Below are 26,975 nucleotides of genomic sequence, written 5' to 3' on the forward strand. Positions count from 1 at the left end.
CCCCGTAGTTCAGGTCAAACCTTGAGTCACTCTCCATCACACCCAACGTTCATTAGCAAGTCTTTGTGGTCCTACTTTGAAAACATGCATTGAATCAAATGAGGGAGATGATAGCGCCTGGAAATGGAAAAGATCCAGAAGAGAAGTGATGATGCAGGGGAGAATGGGGAGAAAAGTAAAGGAGAAACTGGCCTCTGCCAGGAGCACTGTTCATTCACTCACGTTACAGGAGAGGAAGCACCATTTCTGGACCCAGATATAGGAGGGTGGTAGCTAGAGGAGACTCTTTCTGATTTTATCTATTTTCTCAGTGGATTAGGAAGCAAGGTCATCAGTTCAGAAAAAGAGTGGGGGTCACAGGAAAGAAAAAAAGGTACTAAATAGTCATGCAGGAGAGACAAAAATATAAATGATCTAGAATGGTTCTCAAACTTTTTGGTGCCAGGACCCCTCTACACTCTTAAGAAAAGTGATTATTGAGAACTCTCAGCAGCTTTTGTTTGGGGGGCTCATATCTATCAATGTGTAACACTAGAATTCTAAACTAAGAAATCTGTAAAGAAATCTCAAGCAAGTATTCCACCACTAGCCATAGCAAGGAAATCAGCAATACCACATAGCTTCTGGAAATAGCTTCTGGAAATCTCTACCATGCACTTTTTAGAAAGTTAGAATTCACAGGCAAATAAGGTCTGAATATTATAAAGAGGCTTTGCCTTATAGAATCCCTAAAAGCATCCTCGGAATTTCCAGGAGACCTTGGACCCTACTTTGAGAAATATTATGAGATGACTGGGTAGTGTATGGTGCCCACTTGAAGTCAGGAGTCATAAATTTAAAGTGAGAGAAGTCAATGTAGCATGGGTTTTCCTCCCTCATCTCAGCTGTAGGCGGGAAATAAGTAGAAAGTTGGATTTGACCAGAATTGTGTTTACCCAAATGAGCAAGATACATAAAAGAAGCCAAGGAAGTAATTATAACAGCTATGGTATTTAAGCTAAGTAGGAAGGAAATGAAGCCATGAAGGCAGTGAAGAGGTGGTAGAAGCAATGAGTTCAAAAGATTGGTGGACTTTAGGTATTAGTAGAATAAGCCAGAAAGAAAGGGGTAGTGACAGAGTGGGCAGCTTGAATTTGAGAAGCTGGAGGGTAACTAGTAGTAACTTCAAGCCCAAGGTCTCCAGCTGAACTTGCTCCTTTTCCCTCTGCATCTGCCCCTCCTCCATCAGTCACACAAGCCTGAAATCCGGGGCTCAGCCTAGATATGGTCCACTCTCTGCAGGAACAGGTCCCCAAGTCCTATCCATTCCAACTCTTCTCTAATCTTTTGTGTACACACCTCTCTCCCTCCCTCCCTCCCTCCTCTCCTGGCCCCCTCCTCTCTTGACTGGACTTTAGCCATAGTTTTACTAATGCTCACTTCTGCTCTGTCCAATCCATTCCAACTTTTCTGTGAATTTTTTTCTCCAGTGATCAGACTCCACCCCTAAAGTGACTATAACAATGGAGGCAAGGGGCATAAAAAAAGCAGACCTAGAACGTCAATGTGAATTTGGTGCCATCATGATAGAGTCAGACCATGGATGTCATGAGATGATCCGAGGAAGAGAATATGAAAGGAAAAGACAACTAAAGAGAAAACTTTAACCTGTTTAAGGAAAGTTTAGACAGAGAAGCTGCCAAAGGAAGCTGAGAATGAATAAGAGACAGGAGAGAACTGGAGCATACAGAACGGTGAGAGTAAAGGGGAGACGGTGCTTTGGGAAAAAGGGAACGATCAGTAACAGACTATACAGAGTTTATGAAAAATAATAAAAGGATCCATTGCATTTGAAAACTAGGAAAGGTACAGAATCTATGTTGAATAAACCCATTTGCAGGACAAATACAATATTTTCCATCTTTAAAAAAATAGCTCTGTTTTCCTCACCTTGGCAGCTGAGGGACTGTACCTCATCAACAAAGTCACAGTGATTCAGCTTGTGCCACTAACTACACCAATAGAACAAGTGCTCAGGATGCTTTATGGTGCCATGATACTATACCTGAGAAGACCCTGACAGGTTATGAGTTTAAAATTATGTTGGAAAATTCCAAGAATAACCTAACAAATGGCAAAAAGATTATGGGACGACATTCTTTTTGGATAATGGTGGGAGGTTTTGTTTGTTTGTTTGTTTTGATCTCTCCCTTCTATGTAACCCAATGTCTTTACCCAACTTTTTCTCTTCTTTCTACACTACTCCCAGATGATACCATCCAATCTCATGATTTTAAGCACCATCTACACCTTGATGACTCCCAATTTATATCTACATACCAGACTTCTTCAATTGCCTGCTCAGCATCTCCATCCAGATGTCTATGGGCATTTCAAACATAACTAGCTCCAGCTCCTACTCCTTTCCTCCTACACAAACCCTCAAAACTATTTTCCTCTAGTCTTTTCCATCCCAGTAGATGGAAACTCTATCATTCCAATAGCTTGGGTCAAAGCTCCTGGAGCCATTCTTTGCAGGGAGTGGTGCAGGTGGTACTGGGGATTTAACACAGGGGTGCTTGACCATGGAGTCATCTCCCCAGCCCTTTTTATTTTTTGAGATAGGGTCTTGCTAAGTTGCTCAGGGCCTAAGTTGCTGAGGCTAGTCTAGAACTTGAGATCCTCCTGCCTCAGCTTCCCGAGCCACTGGGATTACAGTACTAAAGTCATTTTTGATTCCTCTCTTCTCATAACACTCATGTGAGTTCATCAATAGATCCTTGGCTGGACCTTCAAAATACATCCAGAGCTCTTCTATTTCATATCCATTGCTGCTGCTGCTGCTGCTGCTGCTGCTTTGGTCAGAGAAACCACATCTCTTGTCTAAATGGTAGAACTCTCCCAACTGCCTCTATCCTTGCTGCTCCACAGGCTACTCATCATATGGCAGCCAGAGTGACTCTGTTGAAAAAGTTACTGAGGTCACAACATGCCTTTGCTCAAACTTCAGCTGGCTTCCCATTTCACTCAAAGTGAAAGCCAAAGTCCTTATAAGGCCCCTAAACCCTAAAAATTGGGTTCACATTTTCTCTTGACCTCATCCCTACCACTCTTAGCCACACTCATTCTCCCCCAGCCTCCCTTGCCTTGCTGGTCCTCCACTGTGCCTGCAGTTAACTACCTCAGGACTTTTGCATTTCATACCCCTCTAGGAATATTCTTTTTTAAAGCATCCACATCCCTGCATTCCCTCACTCCCTTTAGGTCCCTGCCCAGCTGAAACCACAACAAAGAGGGCTTTCTTGGCTGTCTTCCACAGATCGCATAAATCACCTTTGACAAAATCATGTCATATTTCTCTCTGTTCCTTCACCTAGCTTCAAACGTCCTCATTATACATTATATGGTCATTTATTTTTTATGGTCCATCTCCTCCACTAACATGTAAATCCCTTCAGGGCAGGGACTTTGTCAAGTTTGTTTACTGTTCCAAACCAGTATCTTAATGCCTAGCACACAGTAGGAATAAGCAAGTGTTTGTTGAAGAAATCCTTAAAGTCTGAATAATTCATTTTAGGACAATTCAAAGTTAACATACTGTACACAGTGGTCAGTAAACTCATCAAATGCAGTACTACCACTCTAAGATATAATATAAAGGAAAACTTTAAATCTCAAAATAAGACTAAAATCATTCCATTAATCTCAAAATAAGACTAAAATCATTCCATTAATGACAGAGCTATGGTTGGTTTTAGGTATTCATTGAGACCGTCTTAGCCACTGAAAATGACATCAAGCCAATAACCCCTACCCTTTCACAAGGCACCCCTAATATAGTCATCACCAGTAGGCCCATCTTCTCCAGAATCATTGGTGTGCTTTATGTCCTATCTAGAGTGTTGTTTTGGATGAAAAATAAATCTGTATTTTCAATGTCCAGTTGGATTTTACTTAATTTTAATCTTTATAATAAAAGGAACATATTAAAGTGAAACTAAAAGTGATATGTATCTCTTTTATCCATTATAAATAAAAACAAAAACTAAATCAATATTAAAAAGTACTTGTTTCTGAACTAGAGAAGATCACTGTCTAACCAAGATGGCAAGACCAAAAAGAGACTGCTGTCCACAGCCAGGAAGAACAGCAAGAGAGTGGGATCCCCGTTATGCTTCTGTTTTGAAGAAGACTGGAGTACTTACGAAGACTTCAAGAATCACTTATAACTGAGCAATCATTATTTGCATGGCTATTTATTCTTTAAATGCAAACAAGGCAGAATGCTGACAAAATTTAAAAAATCCCACTCACTGGAATAAACACCTTTATTATTAAACGAGACTAGTCACTTTATAGCCTCTTTGTGAAAAACTAAAAACAGGCAATAAGTAAAACATCAATAAATTAAAGTTTCCTTTGTCAGCATCTGCTCATAGCAGTTTCAAAATGTCATAAAACTCTAAAGTAAGAGCTTCCAGTTATTTCCTGTCTTAGAAAATCATATGCTTAAGAAAATAGTCTATATAAAATTAATATCTTCAATAGAACCTAGCTCAGGTAGACTAACTCAGATTGACTCTTAACATATGAAGAGATAAGTAGTGGTAATGACCTCTAAATTCCAAAGAAGAAACTGTTGGCTTGAATGTCTGGAATGTACTAGGTTAACAGATTATTCAACATACACAATGCACACAGCTGATGTAGTGGGAACCTCAGAACTTTTCCCAAGAAAAATGTATGAGGCAGGAATATTTATAGATGTCAGTCTAAAGGAACTATAAACCTTTGTGATTCTTTTAAAATTGTAATTGGAATCTATTACTCCTAAAAGTGAACATTAGGTACACAGTTATGTCTGAGCACTAAAGGCATATTAAATATGTCAACGTGTTTCATGAAGCCATTTAATAAGTCTCATATAAGGATTTAATGATGACCTATGTAATTCAAATTCATCTGTCTTGCTTCTCGGCCATTCAGAACCTTATCTCTCTACAATGTGGTAAAGAATCAACAAGGAAGCAAAAACAGGCACCACTGTATTCAGATGCTAGCCTTACCAGATTCAGGTTTGAGAACTGGACTTGATTTGGAACCCAAAAGCTCAGGGTTAGGCAATCTTATGAACTCAAAGCAAACAGCCTAAGGAAGACATTTAGCTGTCCCACTTACCTCTTTATAACCTGGTGGTTTGTCTGATAGGAGTGTAATAATCCCTTTAGGGCAAGTACCTGCTATGCTCATTGTGGTACCCTCAGTAGGGAATAGAGCTCTTAGAGAATTCTATGTGCTCAATTTTCATTAATGATGCTTATAATGACAATCCTTAGTCATCAAAAAGATTAAATTACATCTAATACATTCTAAAAGGCAAAGAGCAAAACACATTTGAAAAAAATTTTCATCCATTGTTAACAGTCAAATAAAGTTTTAAAAGGGTAATCTTCAACTGTCAAGAAAACTTGATTATTGAAAACAACTTAATGCACAACCTCTGAAAGTTTCAGGAAACTTAAGTTTCAGGAAATGTGCACAGTACCATACTATGTGCTGGTGGGCCAAAGCATCCTGACCCATGCTGCTTCCTGAGGCTACAGGCAAGGTGAAAAACAGGGATCTATGGGACTAGCTAACCAACTGACTGCAGCTTCCTGCGTAATAGAAATTTCTGCTAAACCCCTCAAAAGGATATCCAGAGTTGGGACAGTTGTTGAAGGGTCTACAATGTTAGCAATCACTATGCAGGTTTGTGTGTGGGTTTAAAACAGTTTACCTTATGTTTAAATACATATGGCTCCCACCTCTTACCTGCCTGTTCTTTCTTGGAGACTGCTCAAGGCTGAAAGCAGATGGGCAAGGGGTGTAGAATGTGAAGAGTACAGGGACCCTCACAAAACAATGACACTGAGAACCAGAGGTGAGTGTGTATGCACTCTAAATACATAATTAATAAATCGTATAAACTTTATATGATTTAATAATTATGTTCCTTCTTAAAAAGGCACTACTTGGGTTGCTAAGGAATTTAGACTGTATCAATACGGGACTAATGTGTCATAAAAGAAACTCTTCTAAGTTGAAACTGGGTTTTTACAGCAAGAAACAGAAAACAAAGATTATGAATGGTGTTATCATCCTTCTGAACAGAAACTTTCCAACAGGACCAAGAAACCACTATTCGGCTGCATTCTGACTTTTGAGCTGCTGTAAAAAGCACATAGCCTTCCAGGGCTGCATTTTCTTTAAAACCCTGAAAGAGGCATCTCCGGGCAAGCCTCAGCCATGGGAGTCCGATGTATACCACATCACCTGAGCACAGGACCGAATGAAAGAAAGCGGAATCTTTAGTGAAACTTTTCATTTCCTGTCGCTGCTGAGTGAGGCTGGACTCCTTCTCACATGGCTTCAGCAGAGCTGTAAACACAACCATCCAGCTTGCCAGCTGGCCACCAGCTCAGGGGGCCTTCGGGTACAGCCTCTGCGTCCTGCTCCTTTTCCTTCCTTCGACCAGTGTCATTCCTGTTCAGATAATGGTACCAAACGCCCTCCACTTCCTAGAGTCCTCATGTATGTCATGGTTCCTCTTTCAAGAGAGCATGGGAACAAAACGCAAAGCAGAAGAACAAACTAAAAGCAAATTTACCCCATCACCGCGTTTCATCCCTTCCCAACGTTATTACAGAAGAGCTGGATCAAATTCTCTTTGTTGCCCTACACAAACACACACATGCACAATAGGTGAAGGGCACCCTAAGACAACTTCTTTCTTCCCGCCTCACAGAAAGCCTTTACGAAATCCTTGCACCATCTCTGGACGCAAAGCTTGAGCATGCAGCTGAAGAGCTAAGAGCTATGCATTTTAAGCTAAGGCAGGAAAAGCTGAAGTGGTCCCCAAAGCAGAAGGCTGGGAGGCAGGGCAAGCTGAGCGCACCTAGATGTTTGCATTTACACAAAGAAATTAGCCAGATGATTAATGGGAGATACCGGCAGGAGGCGGGGGCGCCCAACCGGCCTCCTTACCTGGGACATCTGCGGCCTCAGGTTGATCTCCTTCAGGTTGATGGAGTGCGCCCGGAGGTTGTTGAGCAGCTGGCAAAGCAGGACTCCATCGCGGAGGGTCTGCGCCAGGTCAAACACCTGCGCTGAGTCCCAGGTCACCCGGTGGTTGGCAGGAAGCACCTTGCAGTGGATGAGCCACTGAGCGCACTGCTTCCATGGCTCCATGTCCGACGGCTCCCGGATTCAACCCGGCTGGGGCAGGCTGCGAGGATGCGGCCGCAGCTACCGCGGTTCCTCCGCGCCCCGCCGACGCCAGCCGCCGTCAGTCCCTTCCCCGCGCAGGTTCTAGGATTCGGGCGCCACGGCCAGCGGGATCAGGGACGCCACGCAGAGCTCCACTCTGGTTTGGGACCCGGTCAGCTGCTGCAGCGAGTCCCGCGCGCTCTTCTTGCGCCCCGGCCGGCTCGGCGGCGGCGACCAAGCACAGGCTTCCGACTCGCGAGCCCGGCGTCCCGCGACTGAGCATGCCCAGCGCGCCGGGCCGGTCTTGCTGCCGTCTGCGAGTCCCCAGAGGCGCGGGTGGGAGCGCTCGAGCCGCCCTGGCTTGGGGTCGGTAGCCGAGGGCGGGGCGTGGGGGAGGGGCAGGCGGAGTAGGGGGTGGTTGCTACAAAGGGGATCCCAGAGCCCCCGCCCACCCGCGAACCCTCCGATTCGCGGAGTTTAAACAACCCCAGGCATCCAGGGATTTTCTCCTGGAGTAGCTTCCTGGAGAATGTGGTTAAACCCTGAAATACGTTGGGGTTCCTCGTGGGACACCCTAAACAATGGATGCAATTTTTTAAAGGGGGTGGGGGGTCTCAGAGGAACGTCAGATTAATTGGGGCAGCCGGGCTCCCCAGAGTAGTGAAGCAAGCACAACGCATCGGCGCTGAAAGTTTGAGATCGGCGCCCCCTCGCCCCTTCCAGTCCTGTCCCTTCTACAGAGAATTCCTCAGACTGTTCCTCCAAGTTAGTTTCTTCGAAAGATCTTTTGACATTTTAAAAGTATGTGTGTGAAGACCTCTGCAAAAACGACTCCACCCGGAGCCTATCTCTACACGAAGTGTTTTTCACTTAGTGCTGGTTTCTCACTACTCTCGCAGGCTCGGAACTGTCACTGTAGCAGTTCTGGCCCTTTTGCTGACCGCACAAAAAAAAAAAAAAAAAAAACCTGCCTGAGAAAAATAGGCCGGTGACATGGAGACCAAACTGCGCATGCGTCAGTGATTTGCGACCAGCTTTGGGAGCAAAGCGCACCAGGCATGGGCGGCTCTTGTAGGGCTAAGTTTTGGGAACCTTTGTAAAAGTTGAAACATGCCCTCTAGAACTCTTGCACCAGCGGAAGCAGTGCACTCGCTCTTCTTAAATCTTTTAGGGACTAACCCTGCCTGTTTTACTCCCAGCGCCCCTCAAAACTAAAATGTGTATAAATTATTTTTAGCAAGATGTTGTTAAATTGAACTCTTTCTCTTCTTGTAAATGAGGTCCTTGGTGAATCTTTGCTCTTTTAAGATGTATTCTTCTGAAATTTGTAATAAAATATGAAACCCAGTTTGGTGAGATCTTAGATTATTTTTTAGTTTTATTAGATATCTGTAGCTTGAATTTTAATTTTAAATCATATTGACTTTATAAGCAGGTCAAAATGTTATTTTTAAAATATGTGACTTTAGTTAAGGACAGGGACTATGTCCTTTTTCATTTGACTGAGGCAAGCATAGCACACTGTGTACACAGTGTTAAACAATAAATCAGCCTGAGGATTTCCTTTCCTTACATGCATCCTTCCCCAGCAATTTCCTCCTGCGTCCAGTGTAGATTCCACCAATAGCACAAGGTTTCTGAAACCATAATTTCAGCGAGACAATAGTTCCCCCTTATCTGGGAGGAATATTTTTGAAGACCACCCAGTGGATGCCTGAAATTGCAGACAGCACCAAACCCTATACTATGTTCTAAGGTGTAGTGGTATATCTCAGTTGGTAGGGCACTTACCTAGCATGCATGAGGCCCTGAATTCCATCTCCAGCCACAAACAGCTAGAAACCCTGCTAGACTGCAGCACCTTGAAAGCAGGAATAGTAACTTATTCATCTTCAAATTTCCAGAATCAACCTTGGTGCTTCTTGATGTCACAAAATAAGCACTCAATAAATGATTGTAAGTTAAGTGAGTGAATAAAGGAATAAACTAATGAGCTATAATCATCCTTCTTTCTCCCAGTCCCTAGTTCTGTCTTCCTCGGAGTGAAAAGATCAGAAGGGATTTGCCAGTGTTGAGTAAGAGCCACATGATGTAAAAAGTCTGCTCCTGCCTGTGTGTCTCAGCCTTTCTGGGCCCCAAGTTTAGCAGGTTGTGCCATTCAGATCTTGCTTAGCCCAACACAGTTATAAGAATGGGAAATGGGATGGGTAGCATCCTGAGCTGCAGAAAAAACAACAGATGTTGAGTATCACATACTAGAACCCTTTCTGTGTTCAAACTTCAACCAGAATCAAAAGGTAGGAACTAAAGAATTCACTAAGTCACACTTCAGTTCTAATGTACATAAAGACTGAATTTTAGGATGTGAGAGTCATATGAATTCATTGCTTGGTACATCTGTATGGCACACAATCCTTGCCAATTTTTTAATTCTCATTCTTTCAACTTTTCAAATTATAAAAGAACATTTATCTACCTCCTGGAATTCAGAAACCCAAACTTATTTAATTCCTTATTTTATTTATTATTTATTTTATATCACAAGAGAAATAAATCATGGGTGGTATGCAGCATACCCTAAATCAACTTCTGAAGTATTTAAGATGAAAAAACAAATATTGTATATTGCAAACTGAAATCTAGGCTGTTGGTCTGCTGGGTTAATTTTTTTCACCTATAATGAAATGTAGCTGGATTTCATATACACACAAGGAATGAGGGCTTTAAAGTTCTGGAAATTTGATATTGTCTTAAAAATAAAACCCAGAGAACTGCAATTAAGATATGATGGGGCTAGAATGAGATTTCTATAATAATCCCTCCCTTAATAACTGTGCCCAAATCAGTGTGTACATAAAAACTTGGAGATTAGCTATAACTGAGCAGGGTGCTGTTAATATCACAGGATTTCTTTCCTCTTCTGATCATGTTAAAGTCTGGATAATAATAATATCGGTAACAACAATGGCAATAATGGTTTTCACTCAAAATGGTTCTAACAAAAAAATTTTCTTGGGGTAATTTAGGACACAAATAACTTCCAAGGCAGCAGCTTAAAAAAGAGGATAAGATCAAGACTGCCAGTCTGTATCTTTTGCAGGGGGTGGATTAATAAAAGGCTCACTGACTAACCCATTTCCTAATAAATGAAAATGCAGTTGTTTCCCCTGTCCCCATTGTGAAGAAGGGTGGAAAGAAATGAGACTCCCAAGTTATACTTCACCAAGTCAATTGAGCCTTAGCTTTTCCAGAGCCTGTCTCACATTAAACATGTAGCAGCCCTCAAGCCACGGTTAGATATTAGTCCACTGTGGAATGTCAGCAGTGAAATACAAACGCATTAGGCTTTAAAGATGACTAAGGAGGTCAGACTTCCAGGGAAAAACTAAATGGCTCTATGCATTCCCATCAGAAATGGAGGACTTTTAATTTGTGGAACATTTACATTTCCTTTGTATGTTGGTAAAAACAAATTACCAAAGAGAATGCTCTTCATACTGAAGTGGTGAATATTAAAATCCAATGTAAAGAAACTTTTGTGGGAAGTCCTTGGTGCCCTATTTCCACAAAATCCTGTACATATCACAATGATTATACCAAGTTATTTTCAAAATAATATTGTCTGATACTGCAATTGTCATCACCCTCCTTGAACCCCCACCCTGTCCCTCATTGCAGTCCCTAGTAACAGGAAGTATACCTAACCTACATCATCTCTCCAATGCCTAGCACCCAGTAGAGGATAGGTGTATGGATAGATGAGTTGATGGATGAATATATAGACAGATACATGAGCAGGTAGAAGAATAAATGCAATGAACAGGGATTTAAAACACATGATAGTAATGCCAAGAGAGAAGAAATTTCCACTTACCATTTCTACATGTTGTCCACATTTATTCTTGCCACCAGCAATGTTTTTGGGAAAAAAAGTGATACTGCAGGACAAATTAGCTTTACTCCCCCTGAGGAAAGTGCAGGAGTACTAGAAAGCCCATCTGTGCCATCTCCATTAAATTTTTTCTCCTTGATTTATGTTTAACAATTAAAATTCATTTGTTGCACAATTGGAAACTCTTCCCAAAAGAGGCAACATATTAAGTTAAATTCATGTCTCCTGCCTGAAGTCAGATAATCCTAACAGCAGCTGCAGCTATTTACTGAGTTTATTATGATCAAGAATACCTATTCACCTACATACTTCATATAAATTGTTTGATTTTCGGAATCTCTCAGGTAAGTACTGTAATGTATTTTATAGTTGAAGAAACTGATAAGAACTGAGAAGCTCAACTATCTTTCCTAAATTAAAGCAACTGATAAATGGCAGAGACAGTAGCATAGCCCATGTATCCTGATGCTGAGACCTGCACATTTAACCATGATGCTGTTCTGTCCCCTGAAGATTTAGGAACAGACCAATCTCTAAGAGCAAATCCCAACAAGATGACTTTGTACACAGCTAGCTTTAAGTGCTTCACACCTGTGTGAACTCATTAATAAGGTGCAGTTTTAAATTATATTTAAATTACAAGTGAAACTTCTGGCTATTCAAATAGCAGAAAAATAATCAGATTTTTTTGTTGTTGTTTTATTTCTTCATCTTTATTCTTAAAATGGTTCATTCAGCTGGGCACAGTGGCGCACGCCCGTAATACCAACAGGTCAGCTGAGGCTGGAGAATCACAAATTCAAAGCCAGCCTCAGCAAAAGCAAGGCACTTAGCAACTCATTGAGACTCCATCTCTAAATAAAATACAAAATATGGCTGGGGATGTGGCTCAGTGGTTGATTGGCCCTGAGTTCAATTTCCAATACCCGCCCCCAAAATGTTCCATTCATAAGCGTCTCTCAACATTTCTGTAAGCATTCTTTCTGTTCTTTTCTGATGTGACCATTTTGTTTTGCATGTTTTGTTTCCTACTGACATGAAATTTTGAAATGCTATGCTTTATAGAATACCTGTGGTTTTCTTTTGACCATCAGAATCATGACAACACAAGATGAATTCAAGATAAAGGTTGACAAGTTTTTCTAGGAATGGACATGAGAAAACTACAAAGCATCAGAATTGAAACCTAATATGCTGTTTTAGTCAGCTTTTTCACTGGTATGACTAAAGGACCCAACAAGAACAATTTTAGAGAAGGACAAATTTACTCAGGGGCTCACAGTTTCAGAATTCTCCATCCCTAGAAGGCTAGCTACATTCCTCAGGGATCAAGGTAAGGCAGAATATCACAGCAGAAGAGTGTAGTGGAGGGAAGCAGCTCACATGAGGAGGGAAGAGGAGGGGAGGGGAGTGGAGGGGAGGGGAGGGGAGACCCCACCTGCCTCCAGTTACTACTCAATTAATCCCACCAGAGATTAATTCACTGATTGGGTTAAGACTATAACCCAATCATTTCTCCTCAAACCTTGCATTGTCTCACACACGTGAGCTTTTGGAAGACACCTCACATCCAAATCATAACACATGCCTTGTTAATCCCATGCACATGTACATAGACACTCACACATTTGTATACTTTTGCAGAATGTTTATGCTCCACTTTGCAATCTTGGCATTAGGTTACCTGGAAAAATTGTAAATTGGTTTTTACTGCACATGCAAATCAAAAAAAAAAAAAAAAAGGCACTCCCATACCACACTGAAAGAACTGCATCATCAGAACAAAAAACACAGTGAAGTCTCCCTTTTCAAATTGTTTTGCTATAATTTGGCTATAATGTTCAAGCTGTTCTTAAGGAAATTTCCTACATTTAGGAAATAACTCACATGTTCAGCTAACTTTCTTTTTCTCCTTGCTGACAGTTCTCGGGAAGTACAATTCAGATATATTTAAATCAGAATATAGCATTAAAGTGTAAAAAAGAAAAATAAATCTGGAAATAATCAATCTGAAGGAACAATAATTCAAATTATTTTAAAGAGAAAATAGCATGAAATCGGCAGACTTGAAAATAGGATAATTAACTTATATATATTAAAATGATCAATACAATATAAAAAGAACAGTCATTATAAAAATGGAAAATTATTGCCCCTTGCAAAAGAAAATTCTGCCAATCAAATCTAATTTACCAAAATGCAAAACCATTCTTATAAATTTTACATGGGATTATAGGGTAAAAGTAAAACAGAACTCTATGCAAATTCTATAAAAATTTAGTCAGCACTATGAAATGAGGGTATGAAAGATGACACACACTAAGCACCCTGAATCTTCTGTGTTAAATGTCAACTAATATGGCTGTGGAAATGAGAATAGACTTATGAACAAGCACTGAGCTGGAAGGATTGCTAAGGAGGCAGAACAAATACCTTTTGCAGGAGGTCTGCTGTAAATTTGGAAAACATACCAGTAAGTGAAGGCTGACATCTGCTAGAACCCCAACATTTCCACATTGTGTCCCTTTCCTTGAGTCTATTTAAACATTATTCTAAGTGCAAGTACCAGGAAGAACTTCCAGGATGGGTCAAAGTACAAAAATATTAATAGTAATGTGATTTTAAAGTAGCAAAAAGTTAAAAGCATTAACTAAAACCTCCAAATGTCCTAAGGAACTCAAACAACTTAATAACAATTAAAAAAATGACCAACTTAAAAATAGGCAAAGACATGAATAGACATTTCTTTAAAGAAGACAACATATGGCCAGCAGGTATATGAAAACAAAAATGCTCAAGATCACCAGGAATCAGGGATATGCAAATTAAAGCCACAATAAGCTATCATCTCAAGCATGTTGAATTGATTATTATAAAAACACAAAAGATAAGTGTCAGTGAGGATGGGGAGAAATAGAAACACTTGTTTACTGTTGGTGAGATTATTATAAATTAATACAGCTGTTATAGAAAACAGTATGGACTCCTCAAATCATTAAAAATGGAACTACTGAGCTTGGGATATGACTCAGTGGTAGAGTGCTTGCCTAGCATGCAGGGGGCCCTGGGTTCATCCCAACACTGAAAAAAGAGAAGAAGAAGGAGAATAAGAATTACTATATGATGATCCAGCATTCGCATTTCTGGATCTATATCCAGAGGAAATTCAATCAGTATGTCAAGGAGGTGCCATGTTCTTTGTAGCATTATTCACAAGAGCCAAGGCATAGAAACAGTATCTAACGTCCATGAATGGATGGATGAATGAAGAAAATATGTATGTTTGCTTACAATGGAATATAATTCAGCCTTTAAAAAAAAACATGGTGGAATGAGAGGGACATCATTACCCTAGGTACATGTATGAAGACACAAATGGTGTGACTCTACTTTGTGCACAACCAGAGATATAAAAAATTGTGCTCCATTTGTGTATTCTGAATCGAATTGCATTCTGCTGTCATGTATAATAAATTAGAACAAAGAAATTCATTAATTAATTAAAAGAAGGAAATCCTGTCACTTATGACAGTCTAGACGAACCTAGAGGACATTATGCTAAGCAACATAATCCATTCTCGGAAAGACAAACACTGATTGATCTTACTTACATGTGATTTCTACAAGTTAAACTCCTGGAAGTAGAGAGTAGAATGGTTGTCAGCAGCTCAAGCAGGAGCAGTGGACCAAAAAAGGTAAGATGTTGGTCAACAACAGGTACCAAGTTACAGTTAGGATGAATAAGTTCTGGGGACCTATCATACAGCATGGTGACTACTAAAATTAATAATCTGTACTTGAAAATTACTATGATAGTATACCTTAAATATTCTTACTACAAAAAAAATAATAAATATGTGAGGTGATGGACATGTTCATTCATTTAATCTAATCATTTCACAGTGTATACATATATCAAAATATCACATTATACACATTGAATACATGCAATTTTATTTTTTAGTTATACCTTAATAATGCTTAGAGGAAAACTTTCAAAATGTTAAAAATTCTGACTAATCTAGGCAATTTACAATGAGGCCCCTCATCCTCCCAGTATTGGAAGGAATCTCCCAAGCCCCTCCAGCACTTAGGTCAGTGGTTCAGCTCTCACACAAGAGAGACTGCCACAGGGCACTGGAGAACACAGGTGATCGATACTCCCAGAGCAGGCTCTCTGGCTGCCCAGCCTATCTCCATCACACTTATGGGGAATTGAGTTACAGGAGTCCAACTAAATGATATTTTGCTGCTGGCTGTCTAGCAGTGCCTTTCATTTTGATCAGTCTCTTATTTGAAAGCGTCTGGGAGGATGTAGCGACTGGCTGAAGTTTCTCCCGACAGCTGCTTGCTGTGATGTGCATGCGAATGATGGATAACTGTGGTCTCCTCTGCTGAAGCCAACAGTTTAGTTTTTGGTGAAAGTGAAAAGGAGAAAGACACTGCTGACTCATAGCCAGTAGGTCTTTTCTGGTGCTCAAATAAGGATTGTCAGGAAGGTTTTCTTTGCTACTATATTGGTTTTGACATTTTATGGCAGATATCTACTTAAAACTGTTTTTCTAATGTTCTTTATATCTTTCATAGCCAAAGATTAAAAGCTCCACTATTTTTTAATAATGTCTCATTGAGTATATATGAAGGTAGCCATAATTTCATTATTGATTTTTAAAAATATTCTTCATCTCCAAAGGGTCAGAAACTACTATCAATGAAGCAAAGAGTCTTTTGAAAAATAATTCCAAAAATATTTTTACAATAATTTAATTACTTTGGAAGTTTGGTTTAACCACTCCTTTCTATTTCTCTGAATTTAAAGCAATATTTTTGCTGTTTGGAGAAACTGATCCAAAAGAGTGATGGGTTTAAAGACATCCTGTATGTCTGATTGGTCTTCACTCTACCCAAAAGTTCCCCCACAATATTCTCATACTCTGCAGATAAACTGGAGGAAATCCAAGCTTTGAGTGCTGCTTTTCAAAAGGTCTTTCTGAAATGAGCTAAGCAGTGGTAAATTTGCAACAGGATTAAAAACTAAACGGGCATCTCATTCAAGTTACGTTGTGTGGCAAATTAGGGCAGCTGTTCAGTACAAGTTGTCAGTGGACTCAGTTCCCACATCAGCCACGTAAACCTTGCTGTGCTCCATCGCCACAAAACGTGGCATATCTGCAGCAAGTGCATGCTATGCATGTTTGGGAGAGCTGAGTCAGGCTAGAGCAGCTCCTCTGTCTGCTTTAGACTCCTGCAAGCCCCGGTAAAAGGCTTCCTCCTCAGGAGGACCTTTCCTGATGTAACGCTAACCCTTGCCTCACCACCAACAGCACCCACTGATCCCTACAGGTATCATTTTCTACCTGCCTTGTTGTTATTGGCATTAAGAGGAATCATTGAGGAAACAGTGTTTACTTCTTCTGGGAATTTCCAAGAGCACAGCAAATACTTATTGAATTGAATGAATGAATGACTGGTGTCAGACCTGTCACTATGGATGATACTCCTTCTAAGTTTAAGCACAAAGAGTTTTCACATTAATTCACCATTTTTGTTCATAGTTTGTCTCATTACTAGATTTTGCCTTACTTAAAAGGTTCTCTCTAAAACTAGGAAAGAACATAAGGAGGAGAATATAAAGAGTGAAGGAAGAGTGAAGAGTGTTTATTTGTTCCACGGGCAAGAAACAAATATAACGAACAATTCACCCAACTAAAAACTAAATTCATTTAAAAAGTGCTAAGGAAAATAAAATATTTAGTGCATTCATGGTGTTTAAAGTTACTATAAGCAAATAAAATGTGATCTAAAACAAAAGTATGCTTTATAGAAGTCTCAGAATTCTTTTTACAATCATCCTAAATCATACTTCACTTATGGGAGGCGTGGTTTGTTTTTCAGAGTGATTTTCTCTAGAATGTCTGAACTTTATGTGATTTGTATGAAAGAGACAAGCCCTTCCAGCTGTTCAAAATTAGCTTCGTCCCTAGTCTAGTGAGACCATCCATGAAAGACCTGTTATTGGCAATTTGTTATCTCTGCGCTTTTTAAATTAAATATCACTACAGTTCATTCCAAGAAGGGATCAAACCACTTAACTGAGCATGGAAAAGAGAGGAAGTGTCACTACTACTCTTAATCAAATTCTTTCCCTTCTTTTATTCTTTTTCATTCTTAGCCTCGGTTGTCTAAATTCATCTTCCAGAATAAATAGTCACCGGCCATGTATTTAAGCTGGAGTCCCCACAATAGGGTCCACTATTCTGTTATTTTATAGATGTATTAGGTATCCATCAAATTATGAGCTACGGACTGACCTACATGTTTTGACACATCTTATTTTGCTTACAACAGACTTGCAGAGTAAATGTTGTGTCCTGATTTCATAGTGTAGGAGGAAAGTTCAGAAATTTCAACAATGTTTATAACAGAGTAGCTGTAAAAACAAGATTCCTGAAACTTAGCTTAAACCACTAAATCAGATATTGGGGGGATATACAGGAATCTAATAAATCAGAACTGCTGCATTTTAACTAGTGTTCCTAGATGGTTATTACTATTACCTTTCACCAGGAAATTTTTTAAAACTATACAAAAATAGATGGAATAGTTACTCAATCCCCAGTTTTAATAGTTGTCGAACAGAATTGTGGGTGTCTTTTCAGTTGTTCAGACTTCACTGTGTGATGAGGTCATTCTATGTCCATTGAATAAAACATCCAGGTGATTCTTTAAAAGTACTAAAATTTGAGAACCAAGTGAGGGATAGTGACTTTCTCATTTTTGCTTGTCTACAGAGCAACAGAACTAAAAACCAAATTCAAAATATATAGCCTCACATGGGGTTGCTTTCCATTAAACCATCACTGTATTCATTGTGTTAATTTATTTTTATTGAGTTCCTTGGTAACGTACAGCACCAGACTGAGAACTAAAATGTATATGAAGAGATAAATATACAGCCATTGTTTTTAAAGTGTGTACAATTAAGAAGATGTACTAAGCATATAATAGTTAAGTCATACTTTGAATGGCCAAAAAGAATAATGTAGGTTGCAAGTGCAACAGTATATTTAGAAAGTAGGAGATTAAAAAATACAGCATTTTTTTCTAAGTCTTTAAGGAAGTGGTAAGATTTGACTGGGACTCTGGCAAGGAAGGACTTTCCAAATGAAAAATAACATGAGTAAAAACTCAACATTCAAAAATAAATTATTTCTAGAATTCAGGGAATGAAAAGCAGGCTGCTTGTGCCAGAAGGGTACGTATCAGATTGCTTAGGAAATCAGACCATGTATGTTCTCAAAGGCAAGATTGAAGGAGGATAGCAGGAAGCCACAGGAGTTTTTGAATAGGGGAGAAATATGGTAAAGTGGTAATTTAGGAAGAGAAATCTGGCCACAATATGTCTGGAAAAAAATCAATCCAGAAGGCAGGGTGACCAGTTCAGAAGTGACTTCACTGAATCAACCATCAGATGGAAAGAATAAACACCTGAGAGACATTGAATCTACTGCACTTGGGATGATAACAGGGAAAAGAAGTAAAAAATAACTCTGAGCTTTTGTAACTGGGTAGCTAGAATGGACAATACCAAAATGTGTGTTACTGAAGACAGCAGAAAATATGAGACTAGTGCTTGGGTGAGAGAGTTATTGTGAGAATGCTGGGGTTTAGAGTCATGGGCACAGAGAGGAGTTGACATAGAGACAGATCCATAAACTAAGGTGGAACTCACTGGGAAATGTAACTGTGTATCAGGGGACTGCTCATAGTGAAGATATGAAAGGCAGAGGGACAGAGAAGTTATGGAGACCCTCGTAGGACTGTCACTGTATCTGATCCAAATCTAGGTCAGTGCCCACCAGGGCATCACTGCAATGTTAATGCTGCAAGGATGCCCTCCATACCACTGCTCCTGACTGATGCTGCATGGATAGAAAGCACTATTGTGTCATTTATGGAATGATTTCTAGATAATCACTTAGGGCCAAACCTGATTCAGTGTTTGACTTTCAGAACCCCCCCCCCCAAAAAATCTTTAAATATGGTCTTTAGGGGGAAAAATAAATCAGTGAAAAGCATCCCAAATATTTTAATGGTAAACTATGGCCTGCTTCATAAAAATCTTAATTTAGGCCTATTACGTAGGTTTCATACAGGCACTGTCTTGTTGAACTATAATTTATCTTTCCTGGGGATTAGGAGATCTTTAATCATGCTGGCTATAGGCAGGTCTCAATTCTGCAGTAGGGGTTTATTTTTTTTTAATCTGAATTCATTAATTCCCCTTCCAGGATTCCAGATTGGTCTATGACAATTAACTCACTTATTAAGCAAATATTTATTGACTACATATGTTTTTCTAATGGAAGAAAGTCAATGGTAAACTAGACAAACACATTCATTATCTTTTGCTGGGGCTGTAGCTCAGCAGTGGTGCACTTGCCTGGCATGTGTGAGGCACTGGGTTTGTTTCTCAGCAATGCATATAAATAAATAAATAAAGGTCTATCAACAACTAAATATTTTTTAAAAGATCATTATCTTCTTGTCGTTTCCAGTCTCCCTCTGACTTTGCTCAATGACTAATGACTTGGAATTATACATCCAAAATAAAGCACGCCATTCTTTTTTTTTCTTTGAGAAAATAAAAAAAATTTAATATGTGAATCTATTAATAAAATTAAACAATTTATAGGAGGACAAAACAAAGAGAAAAAAAACATATAACATCTCAAAAGATAGCAGAAAAACCCATAATATGATAAAATTCAACATCCATTCATGATAGAAAAACACTCTTAACAAAGAAGGAATATACAGTAATTTCCTTAATCTGATAGGAGATTTCTTTTAACAAAAAACTTACATTAAACATCAAACTTTGAAAGCACATCATTCTTAACTAATAATTTGCCTGCTGTTGCCTTTTTGGCCATAGGTATATTTGAGTTCCATGTCCCTTCTCTAAGCTTCCCTTGCTCCCCTGCCTGCTAAGGACAGCAACTAGTTTAGCTAAATGGCCACAGGGTCAGTGGCATTACAAGCCACATTGCCAGTTCCCTCAGTGGCTTCTCTTTTAGCATTGAGGACACCCACTACCCCCTGGCTTCTTACTGCAGTCACACTTCAGTATTCTTTCCTTGCTCCCTGGTCCTTGGGACCCTTGTAGTTGCTGTTATGTTGTCCCATACTGGAATGACTACTCTCTGAATTTTTCTAGGAAGAATGAAACCTGTCCCCAAGAAGCTCTTCCCTCTCCAATATCTGATTGCACCTCTCTCCAAATCCTCCTAAAAATATGAGCCCATAGTGGGGAACTTAAAATCAAAGTTACTGACTATAATAAGCAGAACAGAAAACACTTAACTTCTTTCTCTCTTCTAGAACATAGGTTACATTGTATCTCAGAAACCCATATGAGAGAAGTTCAAGAAACTCAAGATGAACTTGGAAAACTGTTTTAGCTTGGCAAGTCCTCTGGTGCCATCTCATACTCTCTCCACCCATGTGTGAAAAAGCTACAGAAAACCACTCCATAAGTACTTTAAAAGAAAAAAATGTATTGTCACTTTTATTCATTTTGCTTCCTTTTATTCAAAAATATATTTTTTTTCATAAAAAATATAGTATTTAAGGATACCTACTCAGCATTGCCGATACTCTAAAAGAGAATGTTTCACATTTAGTGAGGATACTTTTTTGCATCATATATATCTATGAACAAGCCTTCCATCATGTAGAAGCTAATATTTCACCACTCATTTAGGGAAGCTTCTTTACTTAAGCTATCCACAAATCTTTTTTTTAACCCAACACTGATTATAAAATTGTAAGAAACCCTCTAATTAAGAAAATGATAAATCCAGATTAATCCTAAAAATTACTTCCAAATATGTGTGTACTGCAAAAATAATAGGGTTTAAATCTAAGTTAAATAATTCTCAAATGAATGTTTCCAAAGGAGTACTCTTTTCTTTTAAGATGCATCCATAAGAAGCACTTGGTTTGCTTGACTGAGGCTTTCAAGGGAAAAGGGTTATCCACATATATCAGGTTTAGTATTGGAAATAAGTCCTGTCCTAGCTTTGAGGGATTGTTCTTATTCTATTTTTAGGAGGTTCAGAAGTTTAAATCTTTTCATAAAAATTTACATGACAATTGCTATAATCTTATTTTGCTTCGTTTTTCCCCTCTAATTTTAAATAATTTTGCATAATGAGAAAACAATTCCCTTTATTAAAAACTGCTTTTAGAGAGAGAGAGAGAGAGAAAGAGAGAGAGAGAGAGAGAGAGAGAGAGAGAGAGAGAGAGAGATATCAAACAGCAAGAGGACTTGGCTATGATAGATTTCATTTTAGTATAGAACAGAGAGATTTTGCTCAATGGTTAGGAAAAGTAATTCATTTTACTTAAACATAAAATCAATTTTGTAGCTCTCCTGGTTTTATTAAGACCATGTTTTCTTTATCTATTTACCAGTTGACAGACATCTAAGCTGACTCTATAACTTAATTATTGTGAATTATGCTGTGATCAACACAGATATCCATGTATCCATAGGTATGTTAACTTTAATTCCTTAGGAAAAATACCAGGACTGGTTTAGCTGAATCATATGGTAGTTCAATTTTTAGTTTTTTGAGGAACAGCCATACTGATTTCCATAGCAGATATACTAAGTTACATTCCTACAAGAGTGCATATATACCCCCAAATGGAGTTTTATTCAACCTAAAAAAGAATGAAATTTTGTAATTTGCAGGAAAATGATGGAACTGAAGAGCATCATGTGAAGCAAAGTAAGCCAGACATATAAAGACAAGTATCAAGTGTTTTCCCTTAACATGTGGAAGCTAGAGGGGAAAGGGGGATGTTATGAAAGTACAAGAGAAACTATTAGGAGAAAAAGGGGAGAGAAGAAGGGAGGGTTAGGGAAGACATTAAGAGTAATATTGACCAAATTACTTATATGCATTTGCCACATATATTCACTTTGCCACAATGAAACCCCCTATTCTGTATAATTAATATGCACCAATAAACAAACTTTAAAAAAAGAATTTAGATGGCAAAATGAATGTTTTCATGTTCAACTTTATGAAGTTCAGAAAAGATGAGTTTCTCCCCCCATAAAGAAAAAACAGTTCATTATTGTATTTCTTCTTCTGCAAAGTATCTGTTCAGTTCCTTAGCCCATTTATTGATTGGGTTATTTGTTTTTTTTTTTTTTTTTTGGTGTTAAACTTTTTGAGTTCTTTATATATCCTAGAGATTAATGCTTTATCAGAGGTGCATGTGGTAAAGATTTTCTCCCAATCTGTAGGCTTTCTTCTTGCATTATTGATTGTTTCCTTTGCTGAGAGGAAACTTTTTACTTTGAGTCCATCCCATTTATTGATTCTTGATTTTACTTGCACTTTAGGAGTCTTGTTAAGGAAGTCATGTCCTAAGTCAACATGATGAAGATTTGGGCCAACATTTTCTTCTATTAGGCACAGGATCTCTGTTCTAGCGCTTAAGTCTTTGCTTCACTTTGAGTGAGTTTCATGCAGGGTGAGAGATAGAGGTTTAATTTCATTCTGTAACACGTGGATTTCCAAGGTACACTCATACATTGCTGGTGGGACCTGCAAATTGGTGCAACCATTATGGAAAGCTGTATGGAGATTCCTCAGAAAACTTGGAATAGAACCACCAGTTGACCCAGATATCCCACTCCTTGGTTAATACCCAAAGGATTTAAAATGAGCATACTACAGTGATGCAGCCACATCAATGTTTATAGCAGATCAACTCACAATAGCTAAACTATGGAACCAATCTAGGTGTCCTTTAATAGATGAATGGATAAAGAAAATATGGTATATATACACAATGAAATATTAATCAACCTTAAAGAAGAATGAAATTATGGCATTTGCTGGTAAGTGAATGGAACTGAAGAATATCATGCTATGCAAAATAAGCCAATCCCAAAAAAACAAAGGCCAAAGATTTTCTGTGATAGGCAGATGCTAATTCACAAGAAGGTGAAGGGGTAGGGAAGAATAAGAGTTACTTTGGATTAGATAGAGGGTAATGAAGGCGGGGGGACAGGTATAGGGGTAGGAAGGGTAGTAGAATGAATCTGACATTATTACCCTTTGTACATATATGACTACATGATTGGTGTGATTTTACATCATGTACAACCAGAAGAATGAGAAATTATACTCCATTTATGTGTGATGTGTCAAAGTGCATTCTACTGTCACGTATACCTAATTAGAACAAATAAAATTAAAAAGAAAGAACTAAACAGTGCCCTCAAATTCCCACCAACATTCTCTGAAAGGAGACCTTCATGTGAAATGAATTACCATGTCTTGATTTGTTTTAGACAAGGAACTTGGAACTTCAATTAAATGAGAAATAAATATTCAATTATGAAGTGCTTTAAACCCTTAAGTTTCTATGCAGAAGGAAAGCACCAGTATTATACACTGTAACCCTTTGACTCTACCTAACTATCTCAGAAGATAAAAATGTATCAGAAATCCAACAGAGGTTTTATAAGAATTTATCAGCATGTAAGTAAATTATTAACATTCTCTTAATAAAAAATGAATGATGTATACTTTCTTGGTAAATAATGATAATACTTATTATTAATGAAATCATAAGCATAATATCTAGAGTTCTGAATCTCTGGAAATGAGAAGAAAAATGTTCTTCCTTAAAAATAACCAGTTTCAAAAAAAATCACAACAATTTCAATCAGTAATTATCCAGATCTGCTAATCTCCAAGAACAAAATTTAAAAGTAACATTCCTTTCCTACATTCAAAGGAATTGTAAGTGCAAAGTCATCGTTTATATCTACTTCTCCCTTTCCCATTCAAAAATGACGCAAAAAAAGTTTCACCAAAAATGGTTTTACTTCTCATTTCCCGTTTTAGCACAATATCTGGTCAAAATTGCAAGAAATGTCATCAGTGATGTCCATGTACCGAGGCAATGTTATAAGTTCTACCAAGTGTCCACCAAACTATAAAAGTTCAACATAATTAGAAACTCACTAGACTGAGATCAGAAAAGCAGGATTCTACTCCTGCCTCCCACACATTTAGCTGTTACCTGAGATAATCTCTTGGTTGTTGCTTTTTCTTGACCCGTCGCTTAAGTGAATTGAACTGAATTGTTTCCAGAGTGATTTCTGACTCAAAATTCTAATTGTAAAGGCATCTACACTTTCTCCCCAAACCACTAGACCCAAAGCCATAGAAGACTTGACTACATTGTTTAACCCAAAGTATCTCCTAACAGTTATATTGCTTTGATCCGGCCTTCTTTGCTTGGGCCTCACCCTCTCAGGTATAGTCATAATATCCATTCTTCCCATCTATCCACTTCCCATCACATTTCTTAGCTCTGAAAATCCAGTAGTTCGCTATATAGTCTATCCTACCAGTGTTTCTTCATAAGAAACTATAATGTGATATTTTGAGAAATAATTTGGCTTCAATTCTTCAATCCCATCTTATTTTTCCATTCCACCAGTGTGACAGAGACCACTGGCTCATCTCACCTCCAATCTTTTATTTGCCACGGTACCTTGTCTTTAGAATATTCATTCTCATTCATCCCCTAGTCTATAAAATACACACCTATGTATTTTCCAAATTCTTTTTCCAGTATTCAAGACCTGTTGCCTTCATCTAGTGTGCAGTAGCATATCACAGTAGTGGTAAGTGCCTTTGTTGAAGCCAGGTTCATCTTCTGGGTCTGTCACTTGCTAGTTCGGCAACTTTGGACATGCTATATGATGCCCTGTGCTTTGTTCTATAGAGGGAGAATAAATTAGTACCAATAGACTGAGTTGCTGTGACATTGATAGTGAATACATATGAAACACACAAAACAATGCCTAGCACACAGTAGGTACTCCAAAACTGTTTGCAATTATACCCCTCCCTTGTTGCATGCTTGGGGAATAGCATATGCTAAGACGCTTATATTTAAACTGTGCTCTACTGCCCATTTTTGCTTCTCTTGACAAGTCAGGAAGAGAAGGGAGGAGCATGAATAATGTCACTCTTATTCTCAGCCTACCCACTACTGTGCAAATTCCTAGTATCTACAACCAGAGAGAGAAATAGAAAACTACAAAGGGATACGATGATGAGATGATGATTAAAGGGTTAGAGGTGATGATTAGGAGGAAAGAACTAGAACACCTGACAAGAAAGTTGATGGTTACCTAAATAAAGGTCTTCAGAATACAAAAGGCCCTTGAAACCTTCCCTGGAAATTGCTTGCTGTTCACTTTCACTATAGCCTAAGGTTTTTACCATATCTTTTCTCTTTCCTTTCTCTCATCCCTGGTGGCTTTCAAGTCATTTCTCATTCTATTCCCTTTGCCTGGCTTATCTCAACCACATGCACATAATTCAGAATTTATGCTCCTATTCTATTCTGGAAGGTGGATTTTATTAAGCCTTTTATTAAAACTTATGATGATTAAATAAATTAGCAATGACCACATGACAGAGTAGTAAGTAGTAGAACTAGGGTTCAAACCAGTCTGTCTGACAATAGAATCTGAAATCAGCCAGTGACACAGGCCATCACCCCTATTTCTCTTTATAACTAACCCCCATTGCTTTCTGCCCACCCTTCCATTCAGCAGCTCAGCCTTACACAGTATGGGCAGTTAAACAATATTCACAAAGAGCTAGTTGCCTGAAGGGAAAATACTGATATTTTAAATAAATACTACAATGATTCAAAGGGAAATTGGCAAATCTTTTTCCTTGAATGGTCAGCATTAGCAAATGATCTAATAAATTAATTAGTTGGCTTTCCCACAGAAGAGCTTGGCTTGATAACTTTTCAGGTATTTTTTTTTTTAAACCACAGCTTTAACATTCATAGAAAATCAAAATTGTGGCAGGGCTCAGAGGTAGAGTGCTTGCCTCACATATGTGAGGCACTGGGTTCGATCCTCAGCACCACATAAAAAATAAATAAGTAAAATAAATAAAGATATTGTGTCCATCTTTAAAAAAAAATCTTTTTAAAAAAGAAAATAAAAATTGTGGAAAATTCTTTAGCAAATCAATGCAATTATAAAGCCACATGAACTTTATGAGGGTGTTGACAGAGATAATTAGCCAAGAAATCTAAAAGTGAAATATTTGAATCCCCTTAATAAGAACAATGGAAAACTGATGAGCAGCCTGTTTGTGATAACCACCCGTGGAAATGCTAACAGGTCTGTGACTGCGGAACTCTCTCCATCAGATATTTATAACCACCACTCAAGTTTCAGAAAGATCAGTGAAATAGTTTCAGGAAAAGTATCCACTGTGAAATTCAATCTGAGCCCACTAACTTCTTTACAAAGAAGTAAGCAAACATCCCACAAGCAACATTCCTGTATGTGAGGTTCAGATGAAATGAACTGTAGTCTTTATTCCATCAAATGTGTGTTAACTAGACCTTTGACCTCTCTTAAAATTGAAATTAAATTACACTCTACAAACTCAGCTGAAATCTCCCAGGCCTTGCAGATCTGATCTCATTCAAAGATTTTCTTTGAGTGGAACATAGAATGAAATATAAACATTTAATTGACATGATCAATGGTGAAAAGAAGTTTAATGTCTGTTATTACTCTAACAATCAAATATTTTCCTTCTGAATGATTTTAACTTTAATTTTATTTGTATAAAAGTAATATATATTCAATGAAGAAGTATATATATGCTTTCACATTTTATATTTATAATTACATATAATTTATACATGTATTTATGTATAAATATCTATATATTTATTATATTTATATATAATATATAATATATATAATATATAA

At 38.3% G+C, this 26,975-nt stretch overlaps 1 protein-coding gene across 3 annotated transcripts in view; it reads right to left on the reverse strand.

Moving 5' to 3' along the window:
- Positions 1–7,477, reverse strand: part of Vav3 (vav guanine nucleotide exchange factor 3) — a 350,991-nt gene extending 343,514 nt beyond the window's left edge. For all 3 annotated transcript variants that reach the window (XM_027943138.2, XM_071618116.1, XM_071618117.1), the window contains exon 1: positions 7,006–7,477. In XM_027943138.2, coding sequence (XP_027798939.1) covers positions 7,006–7,209 — 204 coding nt within the window. In that variant the 5' untranslated portion in view covers positions 7,210–7,477. The remainder of the gene's footprint in view (positions 1–7,005) is intronic.
- Between the last annotated feature and the right edge of the window lie 19,498 nt (positions 7,478–26,975).

Source organism: Marmota flaviventris, chromosome 10 (genome assembly GCF_047511675.1).
Source record: "Marmota flaviventris isolate mMarFla1 chromosome 10, mMarFla1.hap1, whole genome shotgun sequence".
NCBI classification, from domain to species: Eukaryota; Metazoa; Chordata; class Mammalia; order Rodentia; family Sciuridae; genus Marmota; species Marmota flaviventris.